This window comes from Lepidochelys olivacea, assembly GCF_965140295.1.
Source record: "Lepidochelys olivacea isolate rLepOli2 genome assembly, chromosome: 10".
Taxonomy (NCBI): domain Eukaryota; kingdom Metazoa; phylum Chordata; order Testudines; family Cheloniidae; genus Lepidochelys; species Lepidochelys olivacea.
In genome coordinates this window covers 63,249,249-63,261,930 of record NC_140420.1, presented here as the reverse complement: position 1 = coordinate 63,261,930, position 12,682 = coordinate 63,249,249, and the positions used below count along the sequence as shown (strand labels likewise).

Genomic DNA, 12,682 nt, shown 5'->3' with positions numbered 1-12,682 from the left:
CAGTGACACTACAGTGATTTACACCAGCTGAGAATCTGGCGCAATAAGTACTGCTGGTTATTGTTGATTTATGGCATAAAATGGATTTGATTCTAGATCTCCAGAGATGACGGGCTGGTGTTTTAACCTACTGCTCTACCCAGTCCTTATGTTTTAATCTAATAGTACTATTATCTGTCCTATTAAACCTCCAGTTGCTGCATACTGAACTCCCACCAATTTGAATGGGAGATCTGTGTGGAACAGTTGCAGGACTGAGTCCAGGCTCAAAAAATAGTTGTTAAGAAGTAACATAAAAGAGCAAATGCATTTTAGTGGAGCTGTGGACAATTGACTTTATTTTCCATCTTTATGTAACTGTACTCTATCAAATATGTATGCTTTCTTAGTAGCATCTACATGCTACAATCAGCTCAGTGACCCATTGTGCTTGGCACTGTACTGATATATAGCAAAAGCCAGTCCTCTATTTCATGAGGGAAAATGTCTGTGTAGGTTTTTAACTTAATTTGGCTACATTCAGTCTTGAAGCAAGCTAGCTAAGTAACTAACTAACATAAGATCAGTTTATAAAGTTCAATTCTCAAATTACATATTAAATTTAAGAAAAAACAAATCCTATTATTAAATTATTAACAGATCACAGAGAGCCAGGCCTATACATTAGAGGATGAAGTGGCTGAGGTTTTACAGCAGTTAATTGCTAATGAAGCGAAAGATCGTGAGAAGGAGTCAGAAGATCTTGATTACCCTCCAAGCAGAACAGACAGTGATACAAAAGAAAAGCAGGAGGAAAAAATGGTAATTATTGTTAGCTAATTGTTTTGACTCACTTACCAAATAGTCTGAGAAGACCAATGCACTGTTCTGTGCTTCAGGGAATAATTAGTTCAATTTGGAAACGATAGAAAGATTTTTAAAGAAATGCCAGCAACTAGAAAATATGAGCAATGCATTACATAAAAGTTTATAACAAGATCCAAAATTGGAATAACCGAGTAACTCATTGACCTCCTTCTAATTACAGAAATGCTGGCTCTACTTGAGACCCAGCATAAGAAAATTATGCTGTTTGTTGGTCTTCTAATGACATCATCCATATCCATGTACTTATATATTTTTTTATTTTTCAATGTTGTTTGTGGAGACACCAAACATTGCTGATCAAGTTGGTGTTATGAATGGAGAAATTGATGATACTTTGGATAATACCTGGCCCTCCTCCAGTGTCTTGGAAAGAAGAAACGAGCTGCCTTCTGAGGATAATTTTGAGGACCTCCAGTATTTCCCAAACTTTTATGGACTACTAAAAAGTCTTAACTCAGGTAATCTCTATATTTTCTCTGTCATGTGTTTATAGAAATATTTAGTAAAAAAAATCTGTAAAATTTAGTAAAAAAGATTCCCCCATTTTCTTCCTCTCAGCTTGAAATCCCCTTCCCTCTAAATTCAAAGCCCCATATCTTAAGGACTTTCCTTAAGATGAGAAGGCTGAATGCAACTCCCTTTGGATCCCATCACCCTCACTTCTAGATCAGCTAGAGAGACTGATGTGATGAACTTCATTCACCAAGTGCAAAGTATGCTACCTCTGCAGCCCCACCAGGCATGTGTTATGAGACCCAGGAGCCTTGAATTCGTATTCTGTACATCTCCTCCCGCTAAGATGTAAGCTGAAAGAGATGGCAAGTTGTTTTACCCAGAGATATTTCCAGTAACACACTTGTCTCCTAAGCTAAGGGAGATACAAAAAGTGAATCAGGCTACATTATCATCAACACAATGATCGTGCCGGTAAATTGGCCTTAACCTCCCCACCCTATTCACAAAACCACAGACTTTGTTAGACATTGCAGTGAAAGCCCTGAATCACTTCTTGCTATTCTGGAGTTAGGCATTATTCTGTCCCAGTTTATTATGAGCTAGATTGTGGCACCTAGCCACAGACACTGTCAGCACACACTCGGTCTCACGCCCACTCTTATTCCCCCCCAGCCAGCAACATTCTCTCTCTCTCCCCATCGTAGCCAGCAACCACTTACTCTGCAGATTCCTCTTTCTGCTGGAGTCTGGATCCTCTCCCAACCCATCTCCACAGGCAATGAGTGGGAAGCAGGAACCAGAGGGGATTTTTCCCCTGGTCCATTCCAGAAGGCTTGGGTTCTTCTTTTTGTTCTCTTCCTCTGGGTAGCCTGAGGTGGTGGTTCTTCCTATTTCCTCTCTCTGCCTACAGAGCAGAGGGGGACCTGTGTGCCTCAGTAGATTGTCAAGAACAAGGAACTGGGCACCAGCCCTCGCATATGTCTCTATATCTTCTTGTATCCCACCTTCCTCCCCACCAGCCTGTATCAAACCACGAGAGAGAAGATGCAATCACATCCTGCAGCTGTGTGTTGACTTACAGGCAGCAGTGTAAAAACCTGCTCAGGCAGGGAAAGTGTTTCCACCTAGCCCTGCCTGACAGTGGACCTGATTCCTCATTGTGTACATTAGTGACAATCTGGCATGTGGAAGGCCATGCACATAACTGTGTGGGGGTGGATGAGTTTCATGCTGCTGAGGCAGAAATAGCAATGACTTGTTTGGTATGTAACTGTGATAGAATGGAGCAGAGAAGAATGAGGAGCAAAAGTAGTGAGGAAAGTCATTTAGGGGGTACATATGGGCAAGAAAGTAGGATATATGGACACTGTTAAATTTAGCTCTAACTTTAGCTGCCATTTATCATGAAAATCGCTGGCTAAGAAGCAGGCTCTGAGATGGTCAGGATCCACCCCAACGCTGAATGTGCAGATACATCTTTCCAATATGTGAGTCATACCCTTGTGGCAATCCATAAACTTCTCTTGAGACACTTTGTCTCCCTTTGTGAGCCCATGGATCTGATATGAGTTTCCCATATACAAAGTGGCATTGCCATGTTCATATCTTTTTCTAAGACGTGCCTTTAAAGAATTATATTTTCTTCCAGTATTCTTCATTGGACAGTCCTGAGACACATGCTGCTTTGTCCCTGCACCTTACAAGCATTGACAGAAAAGATTAGAATCCTTGAGTCCAAGCCTGTGAAGTTCTCCAGGGGTCCAGTAATTTTTTTGCCAGAGTATTAAAATTTATTAATTTCATGGCAACCCCTGGCTACTCTATAGCATAAGGAACAGATGTTATTCCAGGCCTTTTTTAAAAAGTCATTAATTCTTGCTCCCCCAAAATAATTTCCCATCACAAGGAGTTTTGACCTCAAGGTCTGCTATCCAGTTGTAGGTATAAGATGTTCATTATGATTGCTGGAGGATAAGACCACTTGTAAATTAGATTCTTGAACATTTCAGACAATGTACAATTAACCCTGGGTGCAGCTTTCAGCTGATTGTACCTGGACAACTCTCTGGCCTCCAGATTGGTTTTTATCTTGTAGTTCTTGGAAGGATATACATTTCTGGTGCAAGAATAAATTTTCTACTACAATTTCTGTACATATCTGGATGTTATTTTTATCCTGGATAAATTTTCTTGTTAAGCATTTCGGGGATTTCAAAGGCTAGTTTTTTTGGTTTTAAATCTCTCACATTGTATCAAGTGTCAGGATCTCATGTTTTTCTCACATCCCAACTTTACTCACAATGGAAAATCTTCATCCAACTACCTGTGCTTGATGGACTAAAATTTGGGGTCTGCTTCAAAGCCTGGGTGTCTTTCTATTAGCTTCAATCAACTTTGCATCAGACCTTTAATCCCTGATCTCCTAGTCTTGTCTTGAGAAAAAAATGAGGCTTTTTTTATCCTGAGCCTTTATTACTCAAAGGAAGATTGAGAAAGATGCTTCTAATTGCTGGAAACATGAAGCTGGGATATCTAAGGCAGCGTTTGGAACAGATACTGTAGTTTTGCAGATATAATTATTTACTAGTGCTTGTTCTACTACAAAAACAGAGGGCTAACAGAACATGGGATTTAAGGTCTTTCCTTATGTTCTAGATTACTGAGTCAAAATTGCTCCTGTCTATGTTAGGAAAAGTCCTGATGACTTCTGAATAACTATATCTTACGCTGTACAACACAAGAGGACTAGCAACAAGCCAATGCAACAACAGATAGGGGAGTACTTCAGTTAACTCTCCACCTAATTGCACAATATGATAATTCAAATAAAGGAAACTCCTTCTGTATCCCCTTTACCTCCTGCAGTCACATCAGGCTTTGAGAACAGTGGAACCGATGCAGTTTTGCTGCACAGTGGTAGTGTTTGCACCCTCTCCATATAGGGAAGCATGACTCAGCGGGATCTCCTGCACCTCAGTGCACAAAAGGGTTCTGGGAGCTAGTCCACCAGCCTAACTTCCACTGAGTGGGGGATGGCACAACAGCAGTGTAGACTGCTGAAGTCCACAGGCTGCAATAATAACCTCATAATAACCTCAGAATGATTCCACTGCCACTCTCTAGCTGGGGGATGATTCCTCTTGTCATCCGTCCTCCCCCTCCCCACCCCACCCCGCCTGCCCCAGTATCCCACACTGGGAATAGGATTTGCCCCGGAGATATTAAACAGGGAATTTGGGGCGGGGTGTGTGTGAGAGAGCGCTCTACAACAAAGCCTGCCCTTACTTCCATTAGGCTAACCCTGTTAGGTGGACTCCCTCTCACCCTCTCGAGCCTTTTCTCTTCCAGCCACTATTTCCAGTCTCATGTTTTGGTTAACACTTGGATGAAGAGCCAGTAGTGTAGATCCACACCTCCACGGCCAGGCAGCTTCAATTTACAGCCATATTTCTGTGAGTTTATCCCCTTAGAAACATGCAGAAATTACTCATTAGAGCAAGAAGCTTACTGCTTTTGTTTCTTTTTTTGGCTTCAGTTCTCTTTGGAGTATAATTAGGGCTGGGAAGTTAATGGACATGAGACCTGTAAAAGAACACCCCAGGACTGTGGAATATGCATTATTGAAACATCAAGCTCATTTTATGTATAAATTGAGACTTTATAGTGTAAGACTTGTTCAGCCCTCAGTTATCAGGACCTTCAGATTGTTTTTTAAATGGTATTATTGAGTTGTAGCATTGAGGGCACTGTAAATTAGGGTCCTAATCCTGCCAGTACAGGATTTCCTCTCCCATTAAAGCTGAAGTGTTTTAAATGATGCAGATCGCTTAAGACCCATGTATCCATGCTAAATCCAGATAAGAAAAATTCACTGGATGACATTTCCCTCTCAGCTGCCAAGTCAGTGCGTTAAGTTCCATCCAATCATTCACCATCAATCGTAAATGGAAGTGGAGTAGGCTATGTGGATTGTAATATTTATTTTAACGATATGTTTTTAATTCAAGTGAAGGATCCAGATGCTACTGCAATTATTGCCATGTATAAATGAATAAATAAACTCCATGCATCCTAGATCTTGGGCTTTTTTAAGGTCTGTTTAGTTAAAGAAAAAAGCCCTGTAGTGTAGGTACGAAGACTAGTGATTCAAGTTCTAAATAATAAGCAGCCAGTTGATTTTACTGTGTTTGCTTGAGGGGAGAATGCAGCCATCACATTCTGTAGGAGTTTCAAGTAAAAGTACCAGTAAGTGAAAACATATTTATATCTACATTGACATCAGCTTTCAGAGCTACGCACTGAGGGTGAAATACAGAGGAGCATCCCTGTTTTGAGGACTTACATGGTATGTAAGTGCTTATGCTACCCCTCTGCACAGGAGTGAATGTCACTATGAGAAAATAATGTAATTGTCATTGAAGACCAATCTTCTTGATGTGACTAAGTAAATAGACTTTAAAGTGGTAAAATATAGTTTTGTTTTCATGTAACCCACTCTGTGTCAGGCTGACAATTTAGGGCTCACTCTTCTGAGTCATATGTTTGGGGAGAGCAGAGGAGTAGCGCCCAAGCAGAGAGTCTCTGAGCTATCTTGCTAGTGCAGGGTAGGATATAATGCCAGTACTGTGATAGGTTCTTCGCAGCTAAATAAGAAGATGGGGAGAGGTATGTGGTCCAGTGGCTAGGGAAGTGGACTGGCAGTCAGAAAACCTGGGTTCTAGTCCCACCTCTGTCCCTGGCCCGCTGGGTGACCATTGTCACTTTACCTCAGGGTACGTCTGCACTGAAGCTTAGAGTAAGCCTCCAAGGGCAGGTAGGTAGGTAGACTCAAGCTAGTACATTAAAGATAGCAGTGTGGACATGGCAGTTCTATCAGAGACCCAGGCTAGCCACCCAAGATCACACGTGAGGGGGGTCAGGTGGGCTTGAGAGCCTGAGCTGCTGCCAAAGTCACGTCCATACTTTCTATTTTTCGTGTGCTAGCTTGAGCCCTGCTAGCATGAGTCAGTCACTTCTTGCTGCAGTGTAAACATGCCCTTAGTTTCCTCATCTGTAAAATAGAGATAATGATACTTGCCCTCCTTTGTAAAGTGCTTTGAGAAACACAGACAAAAAGCTCTATAGAAAAGCTAAGGCCAAGATTTTTAAAGGGACTGATGCACTGCTGCACTCAGCATCACCATGCCTAATTGATTGTCCCTAGGATTAGATTTCTAAGTGCCTAAATCCCTTTTGAAAGTTATATTTAGGTTCCTAAATCTGTTTGGCTTTGTGATGCTGAGCACAGCAACACCTAAATACATTTAAAAATCTAGGCCTAAGTGACAATCATTATTCTGAAGGTTGCAGCCAGGGACATACGCTCTGGGCTGCGGAGTCCATTGTGATTCCTGGTGAGAAGAGCCATCCTTCCATATCAGATATTGGGGAGGCTCCCCTGCTGACAACCCCAAATGAAGTCATGGACTGTGCCCTACAGAACGAGTGAAATTGGGTAACAGAGCAACTGGCAGCTTCTGAGGGTGAATAACTCCTCAGAATAAGATGCAGTCCCTACAGCTTTGTAACTCAGGGGCTTTGTAAAGTTGTTCTGGGTCGGCTACTGGGAAATAGATTTGGGCCTGACTAGATCTCTACAGTACTTTTTTCCGCAGCAGGCCATAACAGCTTTGAAGGAGCAGTTTTAGTTCATTACATAAGACATGGGACACCTCTCCTCTTCACTAAGCCATCTCAGCCTTTTCTTTTCATGACCAGGACATGTTTTTTATCCGTGAACTTGACAAAAAGTTTTCAGGACTGAATCTCTTGGCCATAGTTCTGACTCCTTATGGTTTGCTTTGTCCCTTAAAACAGAGGAGGCAAAAGAAAAAGAAACCCTGATAACTATCATGAAGACACTGATTGATTTTGTGAAGATGATGGTTAAATATGGAACAATCACACCAGAAGAAGGTGTTTCGTATCTGGGTAAGAGCACATACTTTACTCTTTATAATAACGTTATTCATCCTAAATTCTTATACCACTAACAGTGATAATTATATTGTCATCCCACTTGATGCCAGTCTTATTTCAGGCATGATCACTCAGAATATTGAGGCATCACTTTTATGATCATTCTTCACAACAGTATTGAATTTCATATGTTTCACTGTTTTCATCTTATGAAATGAAAGGTTATCAATCAAATGTGAATTTAGAGGCTAATTCACTGCAGTGTTACTCCATTTTGACACTGGTGTAACTCCACTGATTTCAGTGGCATTACACTGGTGATGAATCAGGCCCTTATATTTTCCCAAAGGAAATACTACATATTGGGACCTTTATTCTGCCATCCAGAAACACCTATAGAAGAGTGGGCCTAACTCTGGGGACCTGGATCACGTAAATATCCCACCATCTGTCAAGTTTGCTGCACTGAAACTTTGGGTCACAGCTCAGCCATAGGCTATGAGCCTGCTGGCTCCCAGAACCCCTTCATATCACTCTTGGCTATGCAAACTCCCTTTTCTGTGAGAGATCTTGGAATGATACAAACTCTCCCTCATAAACCTCCTCTTTTGGCATCACATACTCTTGTACATTAAGCATTCATAGCCATTCAAACTGAGCAGCCAGGGATGCAGGAGGAGGGCTCATCTACATGAGCTCTCCTCGATCCGTCACTTTCTCAACTATTCCTGGTCTGGTTTTGCATAATAAGTTTTTGACCTCTCAGCTAAATAAATCAGCCTGTCACAGAGCCAGGATCAGCAGTGACCTTTCATGGAGACCATAGCCTTGTATGACGTGGACAGTTGCAGATATCTGATTACTGGATCCTACTTTAATTGCATGGATTTGTTATCAATAACCTGGTCACAGACAGTACTGTAGCTCATAATGAAAATACACTGCATGATTATTTTTGTACTCTAAATAATGTAGTAAATCCCTGGACAAGTCTTGCACTCCATTCTAGTGGGCTGCTAAAAGCATCATATGTTCAGACAACATCTGTCAGTATTTGGTCCTTTACTGCAGTCTCTGTATGTGAATTCAAGGTGCCACATACAATAAAGTGGTTGATATAAGTACTGTGGAGGTTTCACTATCGTCGTTGCAAATGGAGATAGTGTGGCTTGTACGCTTTTCACCATAGTGTCATGTCAAAACATAATTGGGTCATTTTATCTCTAATCTAACTCTACTGAAGTCAATGGAGTTACACTGGGGACACATTTAGCCTATTAATATTTAGGACATTTGTTCAAATTGGCTTTTCTTTGGGTATATAAATACTTCAATCCTGGAAACAAATTGCCAGGATGACACAGTGGGGAAGAGGACAGGGATTAGGTTAAGAGTTTTTGGTGACAAAACATATTCTAGCAACTGATGTAGTCAGGTTATGCCTCGCAAACCTGTGATTTGTAGAGAGACAGAGAGAGAGAGATTTTTTTGTGCTCCATCAAAGCAATTTACTGTAATGGAAAAAGCTCTTTCATAGGTCTCAAGTTGCTTCTGTGGTAATCTTTTTTTAGATTTACTGTTGACTGACTTGAGAAATGAGTTTAAATTTGACCTTCATTGATTGAGCAAATATTTTCAAGAGTTCAAGGATAGAAAACATATGAGAATATTAGCTTGGTATAGTGGCATAGTCAATGTTATACATCTAAACATTACAAAATGATTTAATATACATGTAAATTCTGCCATATGTACAAGGGCTATTTAGTGACGTCTAGGTGCTACTGATATGGGCTCAATGTATAACACATACACAGTAAAAAATACAATTATTATAAATGTGTCAGAAGAAAAAATTGCCTTTATTAAAAAAAAACACAGCTATTTAATTTCTCCCTCTGACCAGAATTAGGTGGCAGCATCAAATCCCATGTTGCTTGACAAAGGAGGAAATACTTAGAGTATCTAAGCAGATGGAACTATATTCTCACCCTGTTTTACTACACCATTAAGCTGCATAAATTACTTTTGCCTGTCTTATGACTGAAGCCATGTGGAAACTACATCCCTGAATTATATATTAAAAATAATAAATCATTTATTAAATCAAGTCATAAGCTTTTGTGTCTTCCATGGACATAGAGGCAGTGAGTTTAAATGCATCTACCAGTAACCACTGGTTTGGGATTTGAAACCACAGCATTATGTCATCATCACTATATCCCACTCTGGGGGAAAATTTCTTGCTGCAACAGTGAATGATGCTATTAGGTTTAGCCCTAAGTTGCACAGGATCTAGCTGAAGAATGGTGCTGGGGAAACACACACACGGAGAGAAAAACAAAATTGATAATTAAATATATAAAACCAATACATATTGAAAGTCTTGTAATGTAACTAATCCATAATGCAGAAGCCAGACATCAAGAAACACTATATATGTAAAACCAGTGATGCACTTTAGCAGAAAGCACAAGTCTGGAAGCATTAAAGAGAAGCTAGAACAAACTGAGGTAAAATGTGCATTCATCCAAAACACATCATACTAGGCAACGTCCTGCGGTTGGCAGAATGCCAGCTATCCTCCCAACACACTCCATTTTTTAACTACTGATGCCACAATTTGTGGGGAAATTCTTCAGCAATGTGAAAGCCCTGCAGTATGTTTCCAGGGAGACTCTTCCCCTTTACAAATTCTTTCTGGGGAGTACCCCTGCCCTGTGAAGGTTGGATGCTATTTTAGTAAAAATGTTTGCAGCCAAAAAAAGAGTATAAAGGGTGTCAGGGTAAAAGGGACAACATGGATATAGGGTACAGTTTTATTGCCTGGGCTTAGAAAAATTCCAGAAAGCTTGCATACATTTCAAATATTAAACTCTGGTGTATGAGAGATCTATTTTCATTGGCTTGGGGAGTGGAGAGGAGCAGCAAAATTTCTGGAGCAGGGAGATCTAGGAATGTTAGTGACTTGGGGTGAAAATTCATGCAAGTGATGCACAGATGAAAGGGCAGACAGCTGTTCTCTACACTTCATGCCCCATAGCAACTAATAAATAATAAAGCAAATAGGCAGATGGTCTACATCCCTCTAACACACATTCCTCAAAATCCAATATTTAAAATGGCAGGTTGAGATTTTCAGTGCCGTCTATGAAATTTAGACATGTTGTCGGCCATTAAAGCTAATTGTAGATGTGTGTCTACTGTCCTCCAGACTGCTTTGAAAAATGTATCGGAGAGACTGAATCCAGGCAGTTTCTGAACAATGCAAAGGAACATTCAAGCCCTTCAGAGTGGGGAAGTTGGGTTATTGTATGCCGAAGAGGACACATAGTTCATTATATTTATACTTTGAAGATAAGGCTTCTACTTTTTTAACAACTAGCTGATTCTGGATGTTCTACAAACAGTTTGAGACTGATCACTAAAGGCCCAAATCCTGGAAGGTGCCAAGTGCCTCCTTAGAGGTGCTGACAGGCCTCATCTCCTGTTCAAGTTAATGGCAAAACTACCATTGACTTCAGCAGGACAGGATCAAGGCCACATTGTACAGATCCTTGTGCAATGCACCATTTTAATATTGGAGTATGAACAACATATCACTTTCCTTCTGTAGCTTTCGTTCACTGTGCTGAGTAGAAGCATGATGGAGTTTCCCTTTGATTGCTTGTCTCTCCTATCTGAGGCATGTGTCTATAACGATGAGATAAATATATACAGGCTGAACAGCACAAAGAAAGGGATTTCTCTGTGTGCTGCGAGAGTCTTCTCTCCAGTGTGTTGCATGTGGGTTCCCCACCACCATATTATCACCCCTGCTGGTGATAATATGGTGGAAAGGTATCTCCATGTAGGTGAATCTTTTTTTTTTTTAGGTGTTGAATTGTTCTTAATTTATCTGGAGCTAATCCAGAACTGCACTATGGTGCTTTATAACTGGTTGTGAGGCTAGGATTTCCTTCCTTCTGGTTGGGCAGATGAAGATGGGTGAAGGTTAATCTATCATCCCACTCTTATATTGATGTGAAATCCATAAAGAAAATCATCTAGTTTTAATAAATATTTAGTGTGAAAGCCTCCCAGGATCCCAAACAAATAGCATGGCTCCCAAAAGAGCTCCAGTTCATATAAATATGGTAATGAATTACTTAACACTTAACCTATACTCTTTAGAGAATAGGGGGTTACATTTTACCTCTTGGCATTGCATTTATGGGGGTAATATGGTAGCAATCTTATCCTTTGCCATCCCAATTCAATAAAATCTGCACTAGCACATGAACTTCTAACCCCATGTATCCCCCAAGTGTAGGTTATGTTGTGTAACATGCTGCCTTAATGTATCATATCCCTTCTAGTGCAGGGGTTCTCGAACTGGGGGTCATGACCCCCAGGGGGTCATGGGGTTATTTCGTGGGGGGGTTGCAAGCTGTCATCCTCCACCCCAAACCCCACTTCACCTCCAACATGTATAATAGTGTTAAATATTAAAAATGAGTTTTAATTTATATGGGGGGGTCACACTCATAGGCTTGCTGTGTGAAATGGGTCACCAGTACAAAAGTTTGAGAACCACTGCTCTAGTGGCTAGTGTACAGAAGATAATAGCCTACTATTGCAATCAGCTAATGGAGTTACTCCTTTAGCTCCAGTGAGAGAAACTTATGCTTTGGTGCTAGACGTCTTGTATTGTATCTTCAATGATGACCTGGGTGGGTCAGTTTATTTTCAGTATCCATATTAAGGTCTACATGCCCTGCTTTTGTACAGCATGGAAGGGAGCAAATTGGTAGAGAATCCACATAAAGTGGAATTTGGGGGCACGGTCTGCATGATGATAAGAAAAGGCATCTACATGGTATAGAATCATAGAATATCAGGGTTGGAAGGGACCTCAGGAGGTCATCTAGTCCAACCCCCTGCTCAAGAGCAGGACCAATCCCCAATAAAATCATCCCAGCCAGGGCTTTGTCAAGCCTGACCTTAAAAACTTCTAAGGAAGGAGATTCCACCACCTCCCTAGGCAACGCATTCCAGTGTTTCACCACCCTCCTAGTGAAAAAATTTTTCCTAATATCCAACCTAAGCCTCCCCCACTGCAACTTGAGACCATTACTTCTTGTCCTGTCCTCTTCCACCACTGAGAATAGTCTAGAACCATCCTCTCTGGATCCACCTCTCAGGTAGTTGAAAGCAGCTATCAAATCCCCCCTCATTCTTCTCTTCTGCAGACTAAACAATCCCAGTTCCCTCAGCCTCTCCTCATAAGTCATGTGTTCCAGACCCCTAATCATTTTTGTTGCCCTTCTCTGGACTCTTTCCAATTTATCCACATCCTTCTTGTAGTGTGGGGCCCAAAACTGGACACAGCACTCCAGATGACCAATGTCAAATAGAGGGG

General features: G+C 41.0%; 1 protein-coding gene across 2 annotated transcripts in view; it reads left to right on the top strand.

Annotated features, from left to right (window-relative positions):
* Nucleotides 1–12,682, top strand: part of SCG3 (secretogranin III) — a 42,356-nt gene that overhangs the window by 4,456 nt on the left and 25,218 nt on the right. For both annotated transcript variants that reach the window (XM_084640433.1, XM_084640432.1), the window contains exons 6-8: nt 640–801; nt 1,148–1,325; nt 7,180–7,293. In XM_084640433.1, coding sequence (XP_084496559.1) covers nt 640–801; nt 1,148–1,325; nt 7,180–7,293 — 454 coding nt within the window. The remainder of the gene's footprint in view (nt 1–639; nt 802–1,147; nt 1,326–7,179; nt 7,294–12,682) is intronic.